At 38.2% G+C, this 27,676-nt stretch overlaps 1 protein-coding gene across 1 annotated transcript in view; it reads left to right on the top strand.

Moving 5' to 3' along the window:
• The first annotated feature begins 1,136 nt into the window (after positions 1-1,136).
• The window catches only part of LOC135710145 (uncharacterized), a 65,219-nt gene continuing 38,679 nt past the window's right edge, over positions 1,137-27,676 (top strand). The window contains exon 1 of the mRNA XM_065232655.1: positions 1,137-1,667. Coding sequence (XP_065088727.1) covers positions 1,473-1,667 — 195 coding nt within the window. The 5' untranslated portion in view covers positions 1,137-1,472. The remainder of the gene's footprint in view (positions 1,668-27,676) is intronic.

Genomic DNA, 27,676 nt, shown 5'->3' with positions numbered 1-27,676 from the left:
ATTATAATATAATATGAATTTGGTCGGTTGCTTTTGGTGCAGCTCCACTTGGTTATTTGGCTGAGATCATTCCTTTTTATTTATTTATACAGTAACCCCTCCCTATCGTTTAAACATCAATTCAGCTTATCGTTTACCAAAACGAACCTTGCTGCAAACCCTACCCTCTTACCCAACATTCCAGTGACTCCTCGTGGAAGTGCAGAGGATTTCTCGGCTTCCATCAAAGCGAGTGTCACGTCAACACATTCCTACCCATTCCTTTCTTGACCTGCGTTCAGGCGCGGCTGGCGCTGGTATTGCCTAATTTGAGATCACCAGTTTTTACACATTGAGGATGATTGCTAGTCCCAAGCATCGTCTATTGGTTCTCTGTGTAATTACAGCTGATCTGGCAATAACAGAGTAGCAACCGTGGGCGGTCAATCATGCTCATGCTCATGCTCATGAATTTGCATTTACATTTTAATCACCCTTCCAAAGTTCAGTTCTGCTATTTCCGATTTAAATATAATAGGTTTCCACACTTCAACCATGTTTTCTTCGCGGTGCATTCTGCTCATCATAAACATTCACCCATACAAACATAGGCCAGTCACCGACGAGAGAGCCAAACATACCGAGAACCAGAGAGAGCATAGAGCATAAGTAGCATTATTTTCCTTGTCATATTTCACCTTCTTCGCATCATCCTGTTGCATCAACCCTCTTCAGTGTGTTGTGTGTACCTGGCTGGTGGGCGGGCGGTCGGCTGTGTGACGGCAATAACAAGCAAGCAGTCAGTGTATCAACAAAACAACAGTCGAGCGAACGTGAAAATCAGTCTTTCACAGTCTTTCGCCGTGAGCGGTCGTCTTAGTCTGGCAAACATACCGCATCGCCCTACTGGCCACACTTGGTTTGTCACGTGCAGGATCTCTTGCTGGGGTGAAAAGCGCGCGCTCGCATAAGTGGAAACCAACCAAAGTTTACCGAGTTATAATTGCGAAACTTATCCTGAACCACGTTGTGCGTGTAATTCGGTGCGAATTTATGATGTTAATTAAGATCGCGCATATTCAGCGTCGGCAAAGTTGATGATAACGACCGTTGTTGGGGGGAGAGTGAGACAAGTGCAAAACAAAAAAGAAAAACCAAGAAGGCGGAAAATCTCGTTAAAATTATCCCAAAACGAACATAAAGCGTGGAGATTGAGGAAAGTACGTGGAAAAACGAAGAACCGAAAGTTGTGAATCACAAGGGTAGCAAGTATCAAACTGAGATTTTTATCGCCCGGTATTACCTGTGCCGTGTTTTCTGTCGAGCCTCGTTTCCGTTTGAACCGGGCCGTGGTAGTTCTGGGAGCTCGCGCAAATTTATTGAAATCGTGCTCCCATCGAGCAAGTAAAAGAAAACCATCAATTATTAACCTTCATCCCGGTGGTTAAAGACCGGTGAGGCACGTGTCACGCCTTCACATCCCCCCTGTCAGGATGCTTCGTTTTGGATTATTAAAGTACAAGAAATTGAACAGCAGCAGCAGCAGTGGCCTCGGTGTGATGCCCTGCGAGGGAGCTACTTTGGGTCCTTGTGCCGATAATGGCAATCAGCAGCAGCAGACGTCGACACCTGTGCGGCAGCATCACCAGCAGATACACAATCAGCTGAATGGGAGCCCGATGAAAAATGTAAGCATTTTGTGCCTTTTTTTATCCTTGTCCTTGGTGCCCGGATTGTTCGCGGGGTTTCTTGAATTCGCGCAAACTGTTGCAGAGGCAGCCAGCACATGTGGGGTAAGGTTGGGATGGGGATAAGATATACGTATAGTAAGAAGCAAGAATAGGCCAATGTCGCGACGGTGAGATGTGATTGGGGAATGGAAGGCAATGGGACAGCGTTTGTAAAAGGGCCTACCAAAGCAGTTAGGAAGATTTATGAAGGGATTTTAAGAAACTGCAGGGTTCTTGTGTTAAATTTTAAATGTGTCCTAATGGAATTTTGGGATTCATTAATGGCGAAATTTATTCTGATGGGGGACGATTTCTATGGGCCAGCAGGGAGAATGCCCAAGTAGCCAATTATCCTTTGTGTACGGAGATACAGTCATCATTCGCTCATTAGGAGTTTTCTTAGTTGTGAGTTGGCGCTTTTTAGTTGTGAGTTCTCTAATTGGATGAAGTCCCAATTAGAAAGTAGTTATCCGTCAGAAAATTAAGTCAAACTAATATTGACAATTTCATTGATGATATTGGAAATGATCTAACGCAGCGTTTCTCAATCTGTGAGTCGTGACTCGTCCTTAGATGGGTCGCATAAATTCAGGCAATTTGGTCAACCGTTTTAAAGTTTGGGTAAACATTTTATGAATTCAAACTGAAACAAAACAAAACAACTTAGAAACATTTTCAAAAACATTGAAATCGTCGACATTTTTGGTACGTATGCGTACTGCCGTTCTAGTCATATCTGTCCTATGTTACTTTAAGACGGTTTTCCCCTTTGGTAATAAAACAGTACTTTTTGAGGTAAACTTTCGAATGAAAATAGAAAGTCATGTACTTTGTATTGGGCTTATTTAAAAACAACATCCAAGTCTAATTGTCCCATGTTGAAATTCTACGCATAACTGTCCCACAAAATGTTGTTACTAATTCTATCATTAACGAATCGATTTGAGCACACGAATTATTGAAACCGGATTAATATGATCAAAAGAAACGGTATGACCCATTTCAGGAAGTAGACACTTTATTTATGATGGAAATATTAGGAGAAACGGGAATTCATATTGAAACACCACATTACAGTTCAAATGTCAAACAGTGCATTATTAGAGTAATAATAATCCAATAATAAGAATCAATGTATTGATCTTGAAATAAGCCAAAGTCAAAATAACATGATTTTTAATTCAAAAGTATGTAGCAACGATGCACAAACATCTTCCAATAATTCAGGGCTGGTAGCAGGTCACTTTTTAGTGACTTGGTCACTTTTTTGAAGCCAGTCACTAAAAAGTCACTTTTTACACCTAAAAGTCACTAAAGTTACTACTTCCCTAAAAATAGTCACTAAAGTCACTTTTTCGCAAAATGTTTAAATTAAGTACTTGGCACTAAGAAAGTCTACAGTAGTTTTAACAAAATATGCATATCTATTAAAAAATTGAAAATTTTAACCAGGGTGACCAGTGAACCGCAAAACGTTAGAACACCAGAAAAACTATTGGGAAATGCCTTAAATTTCGATTTAAAAGAAAATTTTAATGGATTCCAGAGCATACACCAAGATATATAAGAGAAGAACACCAAAGTACAGACTACGAAAGTCTCATGTAAAATAAACTGTTCTGAGGACCGATTTCTTTATATCCGCTTAAATCTTAAGCCAGGTTTACCTATACAGTAAAATTTGGCTTAACACATACGGGCGTCGCTTTGATGATGATGATGATGATGATGATGATGATGATGATGGTCCCACCTCTTACCCCTACAAAGGTTTGAGCTGGACGATTTATCTTTAAGATAATTGAATATGACATTTTAACCAGGTTGGCAAACAAAATCGAACTGGTTTCAGTTACAGATATAGATTCCCTCTAAAGTTTACAGTTGCTTCACAGCGATGTAAATGTGGAAAAGCTCAGGCGTCCACCTCTTAGTTCGCCTTTTTGTCCACCTAAAATATTCATAAGTATTACAAGCAATCAAGAGTTAATGAACAATCAACAAAGCATCCTATTACACTAGTAACCCCGCAATCTGATGCTATCATAATTTTCAGCAATGTCAGGAATGCTCACGAACCCCCAACATTTGCCAGAAAACTTACTACTAACTCAAAGTATCTTCCAAATAAGCTTCAAAATTGCATTTTTTTTTTATCAAATGTTTAATTCAGTCCTCTATATCCGTAATACGCGCGCGAGGCTCAAACCTTTGTAGACTACTTTTTTTTTTAATTAATCTACTACAAAATCATATATTAAAAATCCATCATCACCCTCGTGGCGAACAGAAATAGTGTTTGCAGTGCTACAATAATTATTAAAAAGTCGTTATGACAGCTATCCATATAAAATAATCCGTTAGAGATAACTTCGTCAAGATAAATAATTTGTCAATTCATAAAAAAATCACTGGATAACTATTCAAAAGACAGTTTTAACGTGTGAAATGCAGTGTCTTTTAAATTCTGTAAGTGTTGCTGAACGTTTGATATGTCTAGGCATCGAATTGAAAACATTTATTCCTTTATAATATAATGAATTTTGTGAAGCACAAGTCAAGAAATGTGGTGTTCTTATTTCAACCGCGTTTCTAGTATTATATCTATGAAAGTCACTTCCTCTTTCAATTCGATCACACAGATATCGAGGCAGCAAACCGTTAACTACTTTAAAAATGAACACCATAGTCAAATATACAATTCTTTGCTTCACCGACAACCATTGTAAGGCGTCTAACATCAAAGTTGAGGAAGTGAATCTATTACATCTAAAAATCAAACGCATTATTTTATTCTGCCAGCGCTGTAATCTCGATATTTGTGTTGCATTGGCCAGAAATAAAATGGAAGGGCAAAAGTCAAGATGAGGAGAGATGATTGATTTGTATAGCTGTATTTTACTGGCAATAGTTAAATCGTTTTTCAGTCGACATAGAATTCCATACTTCTTGGCAATTTTCTTGATGACATTGTCAATGTGAGAGTTGAACTTAAGTGTGTCATCAATAATCACGCCAAGATATTTAATCTCCCGAACGCGATCAATAGTCTCATCATCAATTACAACAGAGACGTTCTAATTTACTCGATTCCGCGAAATTACCATAAATTTAGTTTTACTTGCATTCAATTTTAACTGCTTATACTTCAACCATCTACTTATAGAACGCAAATCTTCATTCAAGTGTAAAACGGCATCATCTAAATCCTTAGCTGCAATGAATAACACAGTATTATCTGCAAAAAGATTAATGTCGCAAAATCGTAAAACACGTCGCAAGTCATTAATATACATAATAAATAACAGGGGCCCTAATACACTTCCCTGGGGCACTCCAAGGGTATTCTCCACGGGACTGGAAACAGAATCATTAAAAACAGTCCGTTGAGTTCTGTCAGACAAATAGCTTTCAAACCATTTATATGCAGTACTCGTAATTCCAAAGCGCTTGATTGATCTTAACAATAAGGGCCTAGAAATTGTTTCAAAAGCGCGTTTAAGATCCAAAAAACAGCAACAATCGTATCTTTACACTCCAAGTTATTTTTCCACTTCGCTAATACCAAATTCAACGCGGTTTCACCAGAATGACCTTCCCGATATCCCGATTGTTCTGGTATCAACAAACTATTACTATTTAAATACTCCAACAGCTGGCCTTTAACAACAAGTTCTAAAATTTTCTCGCCGAAACTCTTCGGCTTGAATCGTTCCAGCAACTTTTTGAATAGGAACCACTAAGGATTCCTTCCAAATTTGTGGCACATGTCCAGTTTGTAATGATTCATTAATAAGGTCCAGCAAGATGTGACCAATGACATGAAAGCAATCTTGAATAACTCTAGCATTAACATTATCTACTCCAGCCGATTTTCCTAATGAAAAACAAATAACTCTAAGTTCATCTAATGTGATTGGGTGAAAAACTTCAAATCTACAACTACTATTAACTGGCTGTTTTATTTCGTCAGGTTCATCGACCAATTCAATAGATTGATTAATCAATGAAACACTGTCTACGAAATAATCATTAAACTTAGCTGCAATTACTTGTTCTGACTGTTCTAATGTGCCATTAAAAGTTATGGACAGCGGTTTGCAATTACTAGGTTTTAATAAAGATTTCAAAATTTTCCATAACTCTTTGCTGTTGTTTTGATGCTGATCAATCTTCCTTTGAACATATTCACAACGAGTTTTCTTTATCGATTGTGAATACTTATTGCGCGCGATTGTGTACCTAGTCCAATGATTGTCATTATTAGATCTACAAAACTTTTTGTACAATTTGTCCCTTTTCCGTTTAAGACGCAAAAGATCCAAATTGTACCAGCTGTTCGAGTTTTTCAAAGAAACAAACTTTTGCTCAACTAGTTGATTGGTACACGTTTTCAAAGCGTTATTAAGAACAGCTGTAGATTCATCTAAGTTACCGGCCGCGAATGGAAAATCCAGGCTTCTCTCAACAAGATTCGAAACAGCTTGCTTCGAATATTTCCTCCAGCACTTCAATTTTACAAAATTATCGTTATCGTTAACATGGTCTAAGACATTAATCACTAAAGTCTCATGATCGGTTATTTTCAAATCAGTATCCGTAACTGAACAAATGGAATCAAAATTGGAATAAACGTGGTCAATTAAAGTTCTACTGTGCCTGGAAACACGCGTATACTCATTTACCGTTTGCTTTAAATTAAAAAACTCAGCTAAACGCTTCAAATGATTCGAATTATGGTTATGACGCCAATTAATATTAAAATCACCAGCCAATATATTTAATTTACTAGAATCAAGGAATGTCTCAAACCAGTTCTCTAAAACTTCAACAAAACGCTGGTCACTAGAACTGGGAGAATGATACAAAACACCATAATTACCCATCTTCATGCCACGTACAACTGTAATGCCCAAGAACCAGTTGCCATCAATAACTTCGTTGGTACGAAGGTTGAATTGAACTGATTCTTTGACATAAATAGCAACACCGCCAGTGTGTCAAGAATGTGATAAACAAGCAGCAACAATATATCCCGGAATACTATACTGATCAAAAGCTTCAGTTTCTACAATATGAGTTTCAGATAAGAAAACTAAAAGAGGACGTTTTTCCTCAACAATCTGACGTAATGCTACGTAGTTTGTTGACAACCCCGCAATATTCAAGTATAAAAAATCGAATTGATTCACATTCCTGGAACTTGCCTGCTATTTATTGAAACGCAAGCTGCTTTCTTTCTGCTGTCTTTTATAAAGCAAACATTCCGAGCTAAATGCGGCATGGTTGACGTCCAAGTTCATTTTTCGTTCTTTATTCGTTTTCAAACAATTAATACATTTCAATACAGTTGACGTACACTCCGACGTTTTGTGTTGTTGGCTGCACCTAGAGCATCTATCACAATTTTTGCAATCCATGCTCTTGTGCCCAAATTCTCCACATTTGAAGCATCTCAACACATTAATCGCGGGAACTATCGAGCACCGATCAAACCCTACATTTACTTTTTTCGCACATAACAAACATTTATAAGTATCGACATCGACTTCAATTACAACACTAAACTTGTTATAAGTGAAGCGTGGATTTTCAAACATGTTCACTACTTTAACATCATTTATAGCGATGTCTTCATTTTGACTTTTTAAGTAGTCAATGAAGACATCGGAGGAAAACTGATCGCTCATGCCCACTATTTTCAATCTTGGCACCGAAGTGGGAACAACAGCACTATATTGTTCACCCAGATTGCTTTCAATACCAGTTTTTACATCATTTAGATTAGCTCCTGTTGCACACTCAACAATAATAGAGCCATCTTTACCATTCCTAAAATTACTGATTTTGTGTGTTTTTGGATCCAACTGAGTTTTCAAAAACTTACGAGTATCTTCGCAAGCTTGTTTGGACTCTTTTGGTTTGATCACAATGACCGGACGAGTCTTACGATTACTCTGTTTGTTACTGTTACTGTTAATGTTACTGTTACTGTTACTGTTAATGTTACTATTACTGTTACTAATATCTTTACTTTTACTTGCATGACTAGATCTTTTTACAACATCCGCAAAACTCGCATTTTCTTGAAAAACATCATCAGTCGAATCGTTGTCACTATTTTGAAATTTACGTTTTTTGCGTCTGGGATTTCGGTCCGATTCAGAATGAACCGTCCTAGATGCACCATTCGTTGCAGCTAAATTTTTTTCCGTACTAATTTCAAAACATGAACTAGTCATCGTATTCCATTTCTCACTAATTAATTTTTCAAAGCAACTTAAAGAATCGTTCATATTTTGTTGCATTTTTTCCATGCCAATTCTCGACGCGTTGTCTATCTGAGCAGCAACGTTGTTTCGTATACCAGTGATAGAGTCAGCAACAGAAGACAATTGCTTCATTGTTTCCCCCAGCATTTTGGTATCCGAAACCGATACATTCTGCTCGTCACAACTCTGATCTGACAGACAATTACTACACTTGAATAGAACATTTGCATTATCTGTGATAAGCTTTGCCTGAGTCCGCGTGAGTGTAGTGCACTTGCAATGAAATACACGAGCACACTTACCCACACAGATAACCGGCAAATCACTTACCAAAATCCCCAAATTACATATTGCACACTCAGCCATATATATCACCTATACACATAAACTTTACATGCAACACTACAGAGACACAAGTAAAAACGAACGAAAGCAAAAATTTACAATGCCGTAGCTTACTAAAAGCAACCGGTGAACACTCGTGTTTATTTCAGTTACCGTGGGGACGTTATGTGTGATTAGCCCCGGTCCCTTTCAAATTGTATCATTATTTATGTACGGTCCTTATATTTGCACTGACGTTTCACATTCATCTAGTGATGGCCGATTTTCATTCGAATAATTGATTAATCGATTATCGAACCGAAAAGTAAAATATTTGTAATCGGTTATATCGTGCCGATATAAGCATTAACATCTCCAGAGCATCATCACCGATCGTTTCAAACATGTGCTGTGCTCTCATTGGTGGAAAAATGACAGCACAGCGAACAAAATATAATCGATTAGTTGTTAATCAAGTAATTACAAAATGGGACATCTCTGATTTTGGTGTGTTTGTTTTGATAAAAATCTGGGACGGGACTTGACAATCGGGTAGCGATTTCGAGCCAATTTACTGTCAAATCCGAGCCAGTTTCTGATTGGTCGATTTGACAGTAGCAATCGTGGAATAAAAATAACAGAGGGATCGCATCAATCTGGCTGGCAGTGATGCCGGAATCAATGTTGACGTCGATGGCGTTGTTAATTGTTTATATTTGCGAAAGGAAAGTTGTAAAGTTGAGTGCACTGCGTGTTTTAAGCGATGGATATTTTTGTTTGTGTATCGTTGTTTTTATTGTGTTGAACAAACATTATGTACAAGCTGTTAAACTGCGGTAGTAACTCTAAATAAAATCCAAATTAAAATAGAAAAATAAAATTACATTCCTGGCATCATTGGTCAACTCCGTCAAACACCACGCGCAACTATCCGAAGGGCATTCTTCAAAAACACTAAGAATAGGGAGAAGCTCGATTGTCAAGTCCCGTCCCAGATAAAAATGAGCGCAAAATTTCATCTCTACCGAGGGGGCAGCAAAACCACAAAATTACCTTGAATACGGGGGGTATTCATTGGATGAAAGGGACCGTGAAAGAGGACACTAAAATAGAAAGTTTTTCTTCCGACAGTTTCATCTTAGTATTCCCGCATAAGCGCGAACCATAAATTGACCTTACCAAAAATGGTTATAAATTGTTTATAATCCCTGCTAAACTTCAACTGAAATGGTTATGGAACTTTACATGAACGTTTAATGATAAAGTTTTAACCTTAAGTATTATAGTTTTTATGAAGTGGACCTTACAAATAATGGGTTGTTAAGAACCATTACCATTCAAAATTCTTGTTTTCTCCATACATTTTCGGAAAGAAAACTATACTAAAACCTTTTAACTTATGGTTTGAGAACATTAATGGTAATGGTTATGGTAACCAGTAAGGTCCATGAATGGTTTTGTAACATCGATCAACTTTATGTGGAATATATCGCGAATTGGTTGCCGGTAACCCTAATAAAAAATAACCATAAACAAACGATAACCCTAATCATTGAACTATTCCACAAATGGTTTGGATGATACCCAGAACACGTCGTTAAGCAAATTAACCATACAATTTTTATTAGGGAAATTACTGATTACCAATTCACGATATATTTCACGTAAAGTTGAGCGATAATACAAAACCATTAATGGACCTTACTGACTACCATAACCATAACCATTAATGTTCTTAAACCATAAGTAAAAACGTTCTAATATAGTTCTCTTTCCGATAATGTATGGAGAAAACAAGAATTTGGAATGGTAATGGTTCTTAACAACCCATTATTTGTAAGGTCCGCTTCCAAAAAACCATAATACATAAGGTTAAAACTTTATCATTAAACGTTCATGTAAAGTTCCATAACCATTTCAGTTGAAGTTTAGCAGGGATTATAAACAATTTATAACCATTATCGGTAAGGTGATGTGATGGTTCGCGTTTATGCGGGTTCATCTTTGCTAAAAGGGTACCAATTAGCTTGCCGGGCGAAGGAAAATACAAAAAATGAACGAGAACCAGCGGCAACAGCAACCGTTCTCCTACTTATCCAATAAATTATCACTACGGGGCACGCGTAGGATCAATTCTACCGCGGCACAAGCACAATTTCACACTTAATTAATTGAATATTTATCACAGCACTGCGAAATAAACTATAACGTTCGCCATTACCAATACTATATGTTTAAATTAATAGAGACTCAAAATTCAGCTCCGAAACAATTTTGGAAATAATTCTAATGTAATTAAGAGTGCATTTTAACGAGAGTTCTGAAATGGCTCTGATGAAAATTCCATGAAAATACCGTGAACTCCAAATATGGTCTCTGCGGATAGTTCTAAAAGAATTCTGGGGTGATTTCTGCCGATACTTTCAAGAGAATTCTAAAGAGTTCGAAATAAATTCCGAGAAGAATTCAAACGGAATCGAATTTTGAGGAAGGAATTCTGAGAAGAGTTTCAAAGTTTGTGGTGAATTTTTGTTTTGAGAATTCTGAGGAAATACTATGGGGATTCTAAGGAGAATACAAATGAATGCAAGGTAGAATTCCAAGATTATTCTAAGCAGAAATTTATGAAACTTCTGAGTTTAATTGTATGGAAATTCTAAGGATGGATTTATGGAAGGAGCCTTCAGGGAGTTTCTAAAAGAATCTATAAAAAATCGAAAATAATCTGCTTTAACTAATCATGTGTTATTACTTCATGCGTGAATTTAACGATTTACATAGTCGGAGATGCTTAACGTCAAATATCAGACTTCAAATGGAGATTTTATACGACCGAGGAGGAGATTCAATTATAGAGTTGATAGTTCCGTTATAGTACAGCAGTGTGAATATTGTTTATCAAAGTAGAAAGCGAGCAAAGGACAATTTTGGGGAAGGTACGAGTCGGGTAGTTGTTTACGTCAGATGGCGACTTGAGTGTGAAACAATCAATAGAACTGTTTCCGCACATCAGAGGTACATGAGCAAATCGGTGATCATCCCTTTTGCCAGTGGTGGCAGGGGGAAACACCCCTCACGATCCCTCATTAACGGATGAGCTTGGTAAAGGAGATGCTCTACCCTATTCGTACCTTCCTCAAAATTATCCTTTGTTCACTTTCTACTTTCTTTATACAAATTTTACACTGCCACACTATAACGGAACTATCAACTCTTTACTTTCATCTCCTCATCTATCGTATAAAATGTCCACTTTAGTTCTGATATTTGATGTTAAGCGTTTCTAACTACGAGAATGATCTATTTCCAAGAATTTTGTTGATTGTTCTGCAAAGAATTTCAAGAATGCAATATTATGTTTGTAAAAGCTTATTTGCTTCTAAGTTTAAGAGAAGGGGAATTATTCTAAAAAAGTTCTTGAGATCATTCTGAAGAAATTCTGTGAAAATTTCATAGCAAATTATCAAAGTTATCTACCTAGATATATCAAATATTTAGATATTTTTAGATAATCACTATTTGCTAGTCATTATGTATAACGTAAGCAAAAGTAAATTATTCAAATCACTTTAAATGCTCTTCACAGGGGTTTCCGTTGTGAGATTCGATTAAGTTAGAGGAATTTATGAAATTTGATACTGAGTTCCATGACATAACAAGTTTATTTCGATATCAAACCGTATTTGAATTTCTATGTTACCATATAAATGGTTACTTATTTAGTATTTACAAGTCACTATTTGGTCACTATTTCCGTAATTTTAGTCACTAAAGTCACTACTATTATATCGCATCAGCGCTACCAGCCCTGCAATATTGGCATTTTTAAACAAGTACGACTTATTTTCTAAAAACTTCGAAGCAATGCAGATAACAATGATGGCACTTTCTGTCACTTCAGGAGTTCATTCATCAAGGATAAGGATCCTGTTGACTGAATTAGAATATCCGTTGTCACATCGTCCTTTCGTAAATGTAATCGTTAGAATTCATTACTTTGATTCTAATCAATTTCGTTGATATTTTGCATTGCATTCTTTGAAACGTAGTGTTTTGAGCATTTTTACTACCGTCACATATAAACGCAAAAATACTCCAACATAAATGATTTCCGAAACTATTTTCCATGCTAGATTAACATGAAAGGACATCTAAAAGCGTTTGTAAATTACTTACATTTTTAAGAATTATTTAACCCTCCGTTACTCGCGCTGTTGTACTTTGTACAACACACATGAGTTTTCCATTTTGTTGCTGAGTTACCAATCGATCTGAAACCAACGATTGTTCCTCAAAAAACTTGTTTTGATCTAAACAAGCCATACTTTGATTATAGTAAACACCTGAAAATGCGGATAATAGGGAAAATGTGAATGGAAACCGCGTAAACTGTGACCATAGTACGTGGGATTTGACTTAATTGGTTACATGGAATATATCGAGATCCTGACCAGATAGAAAGTTACTGCCTCCGACAAAGTTGTTCAGGAGATTATAGCCTTGTCGCTGGTGGACAGTAGTTCAGAATTTTCTCACTACGTAGCGCTAGTATAGTAAAGTTTTTCAGGAGGTCAAAGTCTATTGCTTGGTGCTCACTAGTTCAGAATTTGCTCACTACGCGGCGCTAGTATACACGTGAAATTCTCATATAAAATATTTCGAGTTTTCGACCAGATAGAAAGGTACTGTCTTCAGCATAGTTGTTCAGGAGGTCAAGGCCTTTTCGTAGGTGGACAGTAGTTCAGAGTTTTCTCACTACGCGGTGCTACTAGACATGTGAAATTCTTGCATATAAAATATCTCTAGATCCTGACCAGATAGAAAGTAAATGTATTCGGCAAAGTTTTTCAGGAAGTTAAGCTCTTTTTGTTGGGTGGCAATAATTCAGAATTTTCTCACTATGCGGTGCTAGTATATTCGTGCCTTTTTCGCATATTCAATAGCTCGCGATCTTGATCAGCTAGAAAGTTGCTGTCTTCGGCAAAGTTGTTTAGGGGGTCAAGACTTTTTGGCTGGTAGACATTAGTTAAGAATTTTCTCACCATGTGGCGTTATTATACATGTACACTTCTCGCATATGCTATATCTCGAGATCCTGACCAGATAGAAAGTTACTGTCTAGGACAAAGTTGTTCAGGAGGGCAAGGTCTTTTGGCTGGAGGACAGTAGTTCAGAATTGTCTCACTTCATGGTGCTAGTATACATGTGAAATTCTCGCATATAAAATATCTCAAGTTCTTGACCAGATAGAAAATTACTGTCGTCGGCAAAGTTGTTCAGGATATCACAAAATTTTTGCTCGTGGACAGTGAAATTGACGCTATCACGCTAGTGACATGTGAAATTCTCGCCTGTGATATATCTCGAGATCCTGACCAGATAGAAAGTTACTGTCTTGAACAAAGTTGTTCAGGAGGCTAAAGTCTAGAATTTGTGAGAAAATTCTGAACTACTGTTCACCAGCCAAAATACCATGACCTCCTGAACAACTTTCTCGTAGACAGTAACTTTCATCAGGATCTCAAGATGTAGCATATGCGAGAAGTGCACATGTATACTAACGCCACGTGGTGAGAAAATTCTTAACTACTGTTTACCAGCCAAAAGGCTTTGGCCTCCTGAACAACTTTGTCGCAGACAGTAACTTTCTATCTGGTCAGGATCTCGAAACAAGCCACATGCGAGAATTTTACTTGTATTCCTGCGCTACGTAGTGAGCCAAATCATATGTAGTACGGATACCGTTTACGCGGTTTCTTTTCAAATTTTCTCTATTATCCGCATTTTTTGGGGGTTAACTGTGATAAAAGTTTAACTTGTTTAGTTAAAAACAAGTTTATTCAGGAGTACCCGTTGGTTTCATATCGTTTGGTAGCTCGGCTGAAAAATGGCAATAGAAAACTCACACTGTTGTACAAAGTATCTGTGTGTGTGTGTGTGTGTGTGTGTGTGTGTGTGTGTGTGTGTGTGTGTGTGTGTGTGTGTGTGTGTGTGTGTGTGTGTGTGTGTGTGTGTGTGTGTGTGTGTGTGTGTGTGTGTGTGTGTGTGTGTGTGTGTGTGTGTGTGTGTGTGTGTGTGTGTGTGTGTGTGTGTGTGTGTGTGTGTGTGTGTGTGTGTGTGTGTGTGTGTGTGTGTGTGTGTGTGTGTGTGTGTGTGTGTGTGTGTGTGTGTGTGTGTGTGTGTGTGTGTGTGTGTGTGTGTGTGTGTGTGTGTGTGTGTGTTTGTGTGTGGAAACAATCCATCAGCCACCGACCGGCGGTTCTTTTATGGAAGAAACCTGCCTGCACCAATTTGTTGATAAAACATTTTTAACCGATAGATGCAAACATGTTTAGCCCTGGAGATAAAAAGGTGATAGCTCTACTGTAAATCCAATGACCCATTTCAACGTACATTCTGAGGTCATCTTCATATACAATAAGCCCCGCAGGAACACATTCACACATCAAATGGATATCTGAAGTGTAGTCACATATAATAAATAAAAAATCAAATTTGATACTGGCACGTACTAAGTTATTAAGTTATATAAGAGATGAACCAGCCTCTGACTGAAAGTCTCGCTAATAAAGATAACCTAACCTATAAAGTTATAGTTGGATAAACAGAAATAATTATATGGATGGTAAATAAACTTAGCTGAGCGTTCCAAAGCGTTAGTTGGAACAAACGGCACTTCATACCACGGAACAAGAAGGATTTGATTCTACATTCAGCTCATATCACTCATCACTGCGACAAACACTAGGGACATGTGGGACTTGATAATTATCACTTGAAATATTTTTTAATGCCACTTGTGTGCATTAAATTTACATTTTCCAGATGAACATTTTAATTATTTTAATTATTGCAAGAGCGAAAACGACGCAGCAAAACAAAAACACGTCATTTTCGCAGCACGGCTTACTTCGTTGAATCTGTTGCATTACTGATAAAACTGTGAGAGAATCTTGAATTTCCCGGAGGGTGCGCGGATGAATTTTTTGTTCGTGTTTTGGAAAACAGTGCCTACTGCTATTCGAAATCAAGTTCAGATGTACACGCCTACTGCTGCTGATAATCTCTTGTGACCTATTGTTTTTCTCACGAATAACATCAATGTGCACAGTACCAACTAGAAAAGTAAATCCATTTCAAGTTCTGTTCAAGAAAATTTTATTGTGGTGCTACACCCATCGTAATCTAGATATTGACACAGAATGTATCACTCCACTCAACCGTTGATAATAAACTCATAACAACTCAACAAGCTAAACCAAATTAACTTACGCCATTTACAAATAAAACTCATTCCAATACCTTGTACTCAGCAAACTCCCCGTACAACATTGGGCGTCGTTTCCACTTTACCCGTGTTCTACCAAACAATTCCTTTCATATTTTATGCATGGAAATGAGCTACGGTGGTGATGGAACCGTTAAGAAAGTGCACCCCGGGACCACGACGGCGATTACCTGTCGTAACGGGCTCCCTCGCCGTCTGCGATGCCGCCAAGATGCTATCGTATGGGTCACAGCGACAACGCTCAAGCCGAAAAAACCACCGAAGCAATGGCATCATCAAAAATTCATAATTCCATGGCATATATCGGCGTCGCCATGTATGTACCGAAACCAAAATATTGCTTTGCTTGTACTTGCGGACGTCCATATGGAGGAAAAAGTTTCGTCCTTTGGTGAAGCTGCTGCACGCACTTTTTTATCATGAAGTCAACCTTACCGACATACCTCCTCCCTCCCTCACACCAATCGCTTAATCACCCGAGTTTGAAAAGAAGGACAAAAACCGACTTGAAAACGAAAAAGTAGAAGGGTCTGTGCCTAGGGGCACGAACGGAGGCTTGACGTAGGACCGCTAGAGCATTAAGTTCTTTTAATTGATCAAATATCTATTATCTCAACTCTTTCCGTTTTTGAATTGTAGGCGTACCAAATTTGTAGTGATCTTTTTCAAAAAGAAAGTTGATTACGAGAATCAATCAAAATCTCTTGCACCCCTGCTTCCAAGTTTGTGTGGTCGTTGGGGGCTTGCGGTTCTGAATATGGACAAACAAGCACAGATAAATTCTATGCCAACTCTTTACTGATGTAAGCTTGATGGCTTATTGAAGATGACATCCATTGCCACTTACGCTTGGCGTGTTTAGTGTAGGTGACAGCATCACGGACCTTATTTTCCACGAACACCTTCAGCACACCTCGTAGATCAGACCGGAGATACGTCAGACACTGCCACGGCGAGCCAGACGATGGATGGTGGTTATCACGAAGAATTTGCGTTAGGTTCTGAATATGGCGATGAGTGTGCAAAATATTACGCAATTCCATCCTCCCTATTCGCACGCGCCTGAGGATCGAAGGCGAATGCCACTTCGACTTGTTTCGTCTACTTACTACTCTCTGACGACTGTGCTGGGGAAGCAGCATATGCATGTAGGTAATTGGTGGATTTGTTAGTTAATTCGACGCTTTTGGACAATGCGGGACATTTACCAGTTTTTCAATAGTTTCTTGTTGAAAATCAACATTCAAGAGCATTGTTATCGATACGTAGCCATATTTCTGATCGATTGGTGATAAAATTATTGAAATTGGACCAGAGGCAGCTAAGTTATTAACGTTCAAAATCTTTCTTAGTTTGTTACATGTTCCATTTTCGGTTTTCACAAAGTGTACCCCCATATAGAAATCAAAGACGTAGTCCTACGTCAAAACACCCGCACATTTTAGCGAGTCCATTTTTTTTTCGCGGTGGGAAGTGCTTCCTTCGTCATACTTATAGGCTATACCTACTCATCGGAAAATTATCTCGCAGCAGTGGTGCAAATCGAGGCAATTGGCATGGGCGTTTGCAGAGCTATGCAAAGGGGGCAAGGATGGAAATGTCAAGCATTTAAATTTGATAAACATTTTCTTTAGATGAACGATGAGAGGTAATGTCTGCTGATTATCAACTTATCAATTTTGAGTAGTATTTAAACATTTTTTTTTAATTCACTTAGAAAAATTGATATAAATTTAGGTGCTCTGAGACTGGCATATACGAGCGTAAATTTTGACATAAAATTGAGTAATAATAGACGCAAATTTCAGCTCAATCAAACGTACTTTCGAACTTTTCAGTCTCGGAGCACTTTATTTTACATGACATGTTTGTTTACGTCTCATCTTTTATGTCAAAGATGGATTCCGTCACTTGTAAAATTAGTTATTTCCAAGTGTGCGGTTTTCAGCATTTTATTGAAAATATTTTAAATAACATTTTCCCAAATTTTGGTATTTGAAATGTGCAGCGAGGTGGCGCTGCAGTCGTCTAAGTGATAGCATTCCCGGTGTGAAGCAGTTTGCAGGTGGAAACGATTTGCAGCCGGAGGTGTCCTAGAACAAAATCGATAAAATCGACAATCCTTTGACATAAAGGATGAGACGTAGACAAACATGCCATGTAAAATTAAGTGCTCCGAGACTGAAAAGTGCGTTACTCGACGAAAAGTACGTTTGATTGAGCTGGATTTCTTGTCTATTATGACTCAATTTTTTGTCAAAATTGACGCTCGTATATGTCAGTCTCAGAGCACCTAAATTTACATGAATTTTTCTAAGTGTGTAGTGAAGTTTCTAACCGAATGTAAAAATATTTATTTTTATCAAAATGGCGCGGGTTTTGAAAAAAAGTGGTCTGATTTTCAGGTAAAAATATGAATTATAATCGTTAATTACAAAAAAAAACTTTTAAAGGAAAAGATAAAAACTCAGGTGCTTCACTAGAAAAAAAAGTATGTAGAACAAGCTACAAAAAAATCAAGTCGATTAATTAGTTCGAAAGCGGTGCCGGTGGTGTAGTGGTAAGCGTGATTGCTTCTCACCCTCTACCCAAGTAACATTTTACGTTTTATGAAATACTACAAGGCTACTATAAAACAACATTCATAAAACCCTGGTCAAGACAGCTTTGCCTTTATTACATCCACCATAGCCTCATTAAGACTAGAATCTGTCTAGTTGGCCCACCGCAAAGAAGGTTTTGAAGGGCATATTTTCGAGGCACTTCAAGATTGATTTGCTGCAAAAAGGTTATACGGCGAAAGCATTGAAAACCATTTGAAATCCTTATTATAACTACAATAAAAACCATTTGGCAGCAATACCAAGTAATCAAAAGTTCTGATAAAAGACTATTTGTGGCTTAAGCAGCTTGGTTCAAGGGGGTCTATAGAATTCTAAGCAGCCTCATTTTTAAGTCGTTTTAAGAACTTGAAAGTTCCGGTATCATAATTGAAGAGCATTCTAAGCAGCTTCTGGCGGAACTTGAACCGAACTTTTAGAAAATAAATTGAAAAAGGTTTTTGTCCTCTGCACCAATTCTATATTAAAGTTCGCACTTTTATGAAAAGTTATTTCTAAAGACAGGTATTAATGTGTATTGATTTATCAGCATTAGGTAGTAGAATTGGAGCTGTTTGAAGAATTAAACCCAGTTCTTCTGCGTGAGAACTTCAGCACGAACCGCTGCGTCATCTGAGATATAATAAAGTGAGCTGTTGTCCCGCCTACTGTTGGAGTTTTCAGTGCCAGCTGACTGACTTGAATACGAAACACAACACCTTGATGAATTTTAAATTGGTGTTTGCCCGCAGGGTATTCAAACACATTTTTGGCGCAGTGGTTAGCGTTCGTAAATCGCATGCCGAATACACGGGTTCGAATTCAGGAATTACTTTTTAATTATTTTTTTTATGTTTGTTTTAATAAAGACTTGTGCGGATTGCTTCATGTGGCTTGAACTTTATGGTACTTCGAAGTGATTTTAATCGTTGAATGCGGAACTTTTGGCTACTTGGGAATACCTGTGCCATTTTCTTTTGACGCTTGCTAACCGCACTGAAAATAAAGCATGAATCAAGATAAAAAGGGATACATAAATATCATCAGATCTTGCCAAATTCATTGTTCAAAAATTAATCTTTCAAAAATCATCTTAAATTTCCTCATCTAATGTGAATGAATTACTAAAATTATCAAAGCAGTCCTCATTTTGTGGTCTATTTTTAGGTGACCGATTAAATTTAATGTAAAATATGCTTCGAAAGATCAAAAAAAAAAATAGGTCCGCCTTCGGAAATCGTTGATTTTACTTATCATTTTTAATTAAGGAAACAACGTATAGTTATGTGTTATATTAACCATTGCGTCCAGCCGAGATAATTTAATGATTTTCGGAATCTCTATTACTGCTCATTGATGAATTTATGAGATTAAAGTTAATTTCATGGAAAAACATCTTGAAAAACGAAGAAAGTAAAAAAAAGCAAATGTAATAATAGCAATATGTCGATGACATAAAAATTGATTTTCCATAGGCTAGTTGTGAAAAAGCTTTTCTGCTTTCATGAAATCCCTAACAAATACAAAACGTTTTAATTTGGCTTTAATGAAGAAAATTTGCAGACTGAATTGTATTTATCTAAGACCATTTTGCTTGATCCTATTGCGTTTAGTTTTATGACGGCTTTAATGGTGCCTGGAAAAAGGAAAACGATAGTTTTGTTGCGCGATCATTGCACCGCGCTTCTACTCCTGCGTTGGATCAACAAGTTGCGTGGCATCCTCGAAAAGGGTGATTATCATCCATTGGAAGCAGTTAACCAGGAAGTGTATCTGCATAACTTGGAACAGGTGGAAGCTCCATCTTTCCCAAAAAGTTTCCCATCTCCCTGATGATGCGAGGAAGTTAATGTGCGCTTGCTTGGCTTTTTTGTAACAGTTGACCCTTTTGCCGAATAAAACCGCTGCTATGGTTCGGAAGGCAGTCAATTTACAGCTGACTTACAGCTTCTGAAGTTACCTGTCGGCAGTTTTCCGCAGTCCCAGTTTGGCACTGATGCATGTTATTCGAATCATCATCGAAACGATATTTCTGGACAAGGTTGGTCTTTGCCTATCCAGATCGTGACGCAAACGCCATTGACAATATTTTGCGTATTTCCATCAATTTTAAGCGTCTAATTTAATGGCTTCCAGTGCTTCGTGAACCACATTCACTCACTCTTCTCAGTTGGCTGTTTTGTTATTGTTGACCGGTTCAGTCGGAGCTGCTGGGCCTTCAAGGAAGTTCTGGAATTGGATTCATTTTCCTTTCAGTCGACAGTATCGGGGGACATACCCCTCACCATCCCTCTCCAAGGGGGAAGTTTTGTAAAGAGAGATGATCAACCCGATTTGTACCTTCATAAAAGTTGTCCTTGCTCACTTTCTACTTTCTATATACAATTTTCACACTGCCGTACTCTAACGGAGCTATCCACTCTATACTTTCCTCTCCTCATCTATCGTATATAAATTACCACTTTAGTCTGTTATTTTAAATTAGCATTTTCTACTATGTAAAACTTCAGAATTTGTTGAATTTGTCGAATTTTGAGTAACCTTTACACATTTAGGAATTTAGGATTGAACTTTTCTTTTGCCATGAATTTTATTAGTGTTGTAAATTACAAATTTCTGAATTTTTCTCCTGTTCTTCCGCTATATTCAACGTTGACAAGGTTAAATCTTTTGACGTAGGATTTCTATATGAGGGTACACTTTGTGAAAACCGAAAATGGAACATGTAACAAAATTATGAAAGATTTTGAACGTTAATAACTCAGCTACTCCTGGACCAAATTCAATAATTTTATCACCAATCGATCAGAAATATTCCTACGCATATGTCTAATTTAAGACTTTATCATTTTAAAAAATTTCACTATTGAAAAATTCTAGGATGTGCAACCCCGCTCAAATTCCTATTCCTACACAAAACACAAGCTCCTGCTGCAGATTTATTATATAAGACCACGTAGTCCTACATCACCAATGCGTACAACCCCATAGGGCTATCCCTTGTAGTTTTTTTATAACGAATATCTAGCTATTTATCAAAATTAAACTAACTGTTTATAATATATATTTGATATCTATATGTGATGTGAATGTATAATACTTATGACTTGACCAATAAGTTGCAACTCCGTTCATAGTAACTATGTGACTACTACTAGGTGTCAGAAAGGAAGCTCTAGGCTTATGTGGAAATATTATAAGTAGAGTTTTGAAAGCCTTGGGAGAAATCTTCCATTGATGATTTGTTTGAGCTTGAGCTTGAGCTTGATTGACCGCCCACGGTTGCTACTCTGTTATTGCCAGATCAGCTGTAATTACACAGAGAACCAATAGACGATGCTTGGGACTAAAGGGTGATACGGTCAAAATTTGGTCAAGGGAAAACGCGTGTAAATCGGTGAAATCGTTTATTTAAAAAATCAAATTAAATTTCTTTTTCAAGTTCAATTAGTATAAAATTCAGGAAAAATATTCAGTTAGGCTTCCGCTTTTCCAAATCCGAATTGCCGGGCCTTACGCTTGACCCCTGCCATCAGATTGTGTACAGCCACCTTGTCCACCTTCTTCGCCGCAGAAAGCCAGTTTGCCTTGAACTGCTGCTCGCCCTTAGCAGTTTTTTTGGTCTTCTTTAGGTTCCGCTTGACAATAGCCCAGTATTTCTCAATTGGGCGGAGCTCTGGCGTGTTGGGAGGGTTCTTGTCCTTGGGAACCACCTGCACGTTGTTGGCGGCGTACCACTCCATGGCCTTTTTACCGTAATGGCAAGATGCCAAATCCGGCCAAAACAGTACGGAACAACCGTGTTTCTTCAGGAAAGGCAGCAGACGTTTATTCAAACACTCTTTCACGTAAATTTCTTGGTTGACAGTCCCGGAAGCTATGAAAATGCTGCTTTTCAAGCCACAGGCACAGATGGCTTGCCAAACCAGATATTTCTTTGCGAACTTTGACAGTTTCATGTGCTTGAAAACATCTGCTACCTTTCCCCTTCCTTTTGCCGTATAAAACTCCTGTCCCGGAAGCTGCTTGTAGTCGGCTTTGACGTAGGTTTCGTCGTCCATTACCACGCAGTCAAACTTCGTCAGCATCGTCGTGTACAGCCTCCGGGATCGCGCTTTGGCCGTCGTATTTTGTTTATCATCGCGATTTGGAGTCACTACCTTCTTGTAAGTCGATAGTCCGGCTCGTTTTTTGGCTCGATGCACGGTTGTAGACGATACACCCAGCTTATTTGCGGCATCTCGGAGAGAGAGGTTAGGGTTTCGCTTGAAACTACCGGCAACTCTCTTTGTCGTCTCAGCGGCTTCCGGTTTTCGATTTCCCCCCGATCCAGACTTCCTGGCTGTCGACAAACGTTCCCCAAACACTTTAATTACATTTGTAACGGTTGATTTGGCAACTTTTAGCGATTTTGCCAACTTTGCGTGCGAGTAGCTCGGATTTTCGCGATGCGCGAGCAAAATTTTGATACGCTGCTCTTCTTGCTTGGACGGCATTTTGACAACTGAAGAGTGAATTCCAAAATCCAAATAGGAGCAACATTCTACACACACACACCTTCAAAATAAGGGGTGTTCAGGTTTTTTAAAAGCAAAATTGAAAGAAATACGTCAAGTTGATATTGACCAAATTTTGACCGTATCACCCTTTAGCAATCATCCTCAATGTGTAAAAACTGGTGATCTTAAATTAGGCAATACCAGCGCCGGCCGCGCCCGAACACAGGTCAAGAAAGGAATGGGAAGGATTGTGTTGACATGACAATCGCTTTGATGGTAGCCGAGAACACCTCTGCACTTCCACGAGGAATCACTGGGATGTTGGATAAGAGGGTAGGGTTTGCAGCAGGGTTCGTTTTGGTAAACGATAAGCTGAATTGATGTCCTAACGATCATATAACGCGAAGGAGCTTGGGACTAAACCCACGGTCTTTTGCTCAGTAAGCAAAAACGTTTGCCACTAGGCAGACGAGCACCTTTTTAATCACCGAGTTGCTGTTATTACCATGTAGTCATATTAACAAATAAAACGATTGACGAATCTTGAATGTGGATGGGCCTGAGATTAGACTCATGATGTTCTGCTCAGTAAGCAAAAACGGTTGCTCTAAGGCCACCGAGCCCCTCATATCACATAATACCGTTGCTCAAATTTTTGTATCCATTCAAACCCGGAACCAACGACAACAACGAGTTTCGCTAAATCTCTTTGATATGTAAGGATCTGGGGCCGCGTTTTTCTGCTCAGTAAGCAGGCCACTGTAACCGACGATCTTTCATATCCGAAAACTAAAAACTACGAAAAAATACTTAGGCCTTCATTAAGTTCCACTTTCACGCGACGTTCAATGTTTCAATTTGCTCTTTACGTATTGTTCAGGCTATAAATAAGCCCTTTTAAAAAGTTACGTGAGAAATACGCACAATCGTCGCCTACCTCGCAAAACTGGTTCCAAACGACAACAAAGGCATAAGTAACGATGGATTGTTGAACTTTGCTGGCTGGTGTAGTGCACAGCAAAAAAAAATGTAATATCGAACGTAATTCAAGCTGATGTATGAAATAATGATGTAATTGTAATTTTGTAATTTATCAGCACACACCCTGGTCGACCACTGAAAACCAATCTGCCGTTAAGCGAGTGTGTACCTACTGAAACCTGGCCGTAGACCTATGCTAGACCGTATAGCATAACGACCTTCTTCCACTAGCAGGCCTGTTTCTGTTTGCACAGACAGTCCCACTAGTTTCCAATACATTTATAGGGGATAGTAGGAGATTAAAAGAATGGAGAAGAGTTATAGAGGTTTTTTTGTAGTTGTTTTGCTGAAAAGAGAGAAACAGAACTAAACGAAATTACACCTGCTGAAAAAAGATAAGTCTATTATTTTGGTTAGTGATCGTTTGGATTTGGGTCACCCCACGTTGTGTTTAGGTTAGTATAAATAAATAATACTATATAGTCATATAAATCACCACAGCTCATTATCTTCAGCGTTATCGGTTTTCGTTTCTGGATCTTTAGTTGCCTCTGTGATATACTTACTTGCGGCATACTATTTTGGGAGTGTATATGAGCGTGTACCATGTACGGTAGCTCATCTCTCATCGTGATGGTGGAACATAGTAGACAAATTAGAGAGAAAACAAGGAGGTATTAGTATTAGTTATATGTAAACAAACAAAACAAAAGAAGAGAAGAGGAAAGAAGAGCAGACAAATAAAAAAGGGATGAAGTAGATAACAAATAAAAGAAACGTAGGCAGATTATTAGAAAAGGCATTATCCGAGACTCGGCAATCAAATGTCTCTCCCGCCGAGATCTCAGCGAAACCCCCTCCCCGCCGAGACCCGCACAGCCGAGCTCGGTAGAAAAAACTAAGTATGTAGATAGATTAGTAGGAAAATAAATAAAACTACTTTATGACTCAAAGTGCAATGAATGAGCGTTAGTTTCGGGATCATTTCAGTGTTAGAGTTATGTTAGTTTTGATCCGTAATCAGCCCTGCCGACCCCTCCAACATTAGTTGCAGGCAGTGGTTGTTAGATAATGCGGCACTGTAACTACTACTATTTTAGAGGTATGATTCGTCAATTTTATAAAACTCAATGTTTCAATTGAGGCAAACTATCTATCGTACAAACCTAAACTTACAATTATATGCAAATGCAAAATGAAACTTGACAAATCATCGTCAATCCCCTTATTCCAGGCAGGGCCTGACGATTTGAATCTAATTTTGATCAGTGAACGGGCACCATATGGTACATTTTCTCACCATGAACCTATCATTTCCAGCCTATCTGAACTATTTAATAAATGGAAGCCATAACATGGGTTACGCTCCCCCTAAGTGGGCCTTCCGCATCCTGTCTCTGTCTTATCTTAAATACAAAATGCCAATGGTATGAATGTATCTAGGGGAATTTACGTATTCTCGGCAACCTAAGCAGCGACCTTCTTTCTATAGCCTTTTTCTCTATGGAACGCACACATATGCAGTATTGGTTTGTTTACAATCTTTTGCTGCCAGCTGCTCTAACAATTTCAGTCGAAAGAATTGTCTAAAACTGTTTTGAAACGCTTTTACAAAGCTCCAATCTTCTCTAGTGAGAGCGAGTATTGTCGGCAACCCGTTTTTCTTCGGCAACCGTTCCATTTGAACTGCATGTAAATCTGCTGTTCTATTATCGGCAACTCGAAATCAGCTACAATTTGTAGTGCGTGTGTTTCATTTCAAGAAAACCCTGCTAGATTGCTTTTTCTCAGTGGTAAAAATATAGTCAAATTGAAGCTGAAAGCATAAAGAATCGTTTGCATGCATTCAGCGAAGTGTTTTCGTAAGAAAATCCAGTGAAAATAGTGTTTCAATTTGGGTTGCCGAAAATAGTCTGTCATGCCGAAGCCGTCATTTCCCCTATATATAACTTGGAAATGACGTACAATCAAATAAACCCGTAACCCACTCACTTGGTCAGGCTTCAGAATCGTCCAGTGGGCAGTGCGCTCTACACTCCAAGTTACCTTTTTTTCAAATTTACCGCAAATTTGATATTTTACCCATTGAGTGTTGATTAGTCACAATGAAACATTGTGACAGAAGTTGAGGTTACTAGTGTTATTTAATATCTAGGTCCTATTTAGGATTATATCTGAAAAATCCAAAGCTGGCCAACGCCCACCCTAAACCTAAACTTGTTCTAATCCACCTGAAATGACTAACGAATGGAAGACTTTGACTACCCAGCCATGCAATAGTATCATTCCGTGTTTATGGCAACTTGATGATTCTATTGCGCTCATCTTCTGGCATCACCCAGGGGAGACTTGGTCCTGTACCCAATGCTTAACTTATCTCCATTCCACTCAGCTACTCGCAATTTCTTGTGATATAGTGGGCGGAATATTATTATATGAGACAATTCAATGCAGACGTCTTTCCAAATTTGGCAGATCGACAGGTAATCGGTGAGTTACCACGATAGTTGCTATTCAACAGCTCGACAACGTCCCATCGTCAACGCCTGCTATGAGAATTTCCCATTGCAGACGCCAATGAAATGACGTCATCGAGCTATCGATCAACTACCCTGGTTATCGCCTGGTACCTTATAGCACGATGCTAAGGAGGCGAACCGGAATAATCGATGAGCTACCTCCCCCATAAAAGGGTTGAGGCTGGGACTGAACTCGCGACCTTCTACTTGGAAAGCGGAAACGGTAACCACTATGCTACCAATTTTGTTTTTTTACTTCCATTGATGATTTGTTTGTACGAATTAACTCTTAAGAGTTGATGAGTAGTTGAATGCCCATGGCGAAATACATCTCATCTGCAAAAATTGAGTTCCTATTGATGTGAAGCATCATTCTATTCAAAATTATCGTTGCAAAAGTTTACTTATTGATGAAATCAAACGTTTTGGACGGTAGCCAGAAGCTTCAACTGGATTTTTATCCGGCATTTTTCCATTTATCAGGAAAGTATGCTAAATGATACATCTGTTAAATAGTTTTACCAACAAAGACAAGGTACTCTCTGGGAGTTTTTTTAAGGGGGTTTAGAAAAATCCATCATCACCTGGAGCTTTCATATTATGTAGCTTTTTAGTTATAGATCTTACTTCGTCCAAATCAGTCCCCCAGGAATCATCAAACATATTTTCCCGAGAGAAAATATGCAGATAAACCCGAGCAACCTGATTCTCAATAGGACTAGTAAGACCCAAACTGAAATTGTGGGAACTCTCGAATTGCTTTGCAAGTTTCTGAGTTTTTTTTTCGAATTTTTGATCAAAATTTTACCATCTTCTTTTAGCGCTGGAGTAGGCTTTAGGACTCGGGTCTATTTTCGAAACATTATTTACAAAAGTTTCAGGGCAGAGAATCTATTTTAAATTTGTTTTTGCAAATCCCGCCAGGTAATTTTCACGGCATGATTTTAGATATTGCCTCCTACGGACATTTTTCAGACGGATCAAGAGCCGTATATTATAATTTTCCACAGTCATTAATTGAGAGCTTTCGATGCCTGTACCATTTTTTATATAATAGTGTGGCAACTACAATCATACACTATGCCCAGGGAAGTCGAGAAATTTTCCAACCCGCAAAATTTCTAGACCGGACTGGGAATCGAATTCAGCCACCTTCAGCATGGTCTTGATTTGTAGCTGTGCCTTTACCGACTGAGCAAACGGAGGACAAATGCAGCATAACTAGCGTTATGTAATTTGAAATGCTTAGTTTTCTGTTAACTTCCATCGCTCCTCCGTCACGTAACCGTTTGAAACGCAACATTTAACCGTTTTTTGACTGATTTTCAGGTCGACACACGCAAAATTCGCGAATGTTCGAACATCATCAGAGCTGTATTAATTCAAGGCATATTTTTACCCATTTTAATTGCAGAGAATATTTTTAAAAATTGAAAAAAAGTACCCGATTTCCGTTTTTTGAAAATACCCATTATTTAACAGTA

Source organism: Ochlerotatus camptorhynchus, unplaced genomic scaffold, assembly GCF_037179485.1.
Source record: "Ochlerotatus camptorhynchus isolate MF236.1 unplaced genomic scaffold, CSIRO-AGI_Acam_v1.1 ptg000370l, whole genome shotgun sequence".
Classification (NCBI taxonomy): Eukaryota; Metazoa; Arthropoda; class Insecta; order Diptera; family Culicidae; genus Ochlerotatus; species Ochlerotatus camptorhynchus.
The sequence above is the reverse complement of the archived record's forward strand: the minus strand, read 5'-3'. Positions and strand labels throughout refer to the sequence as shown.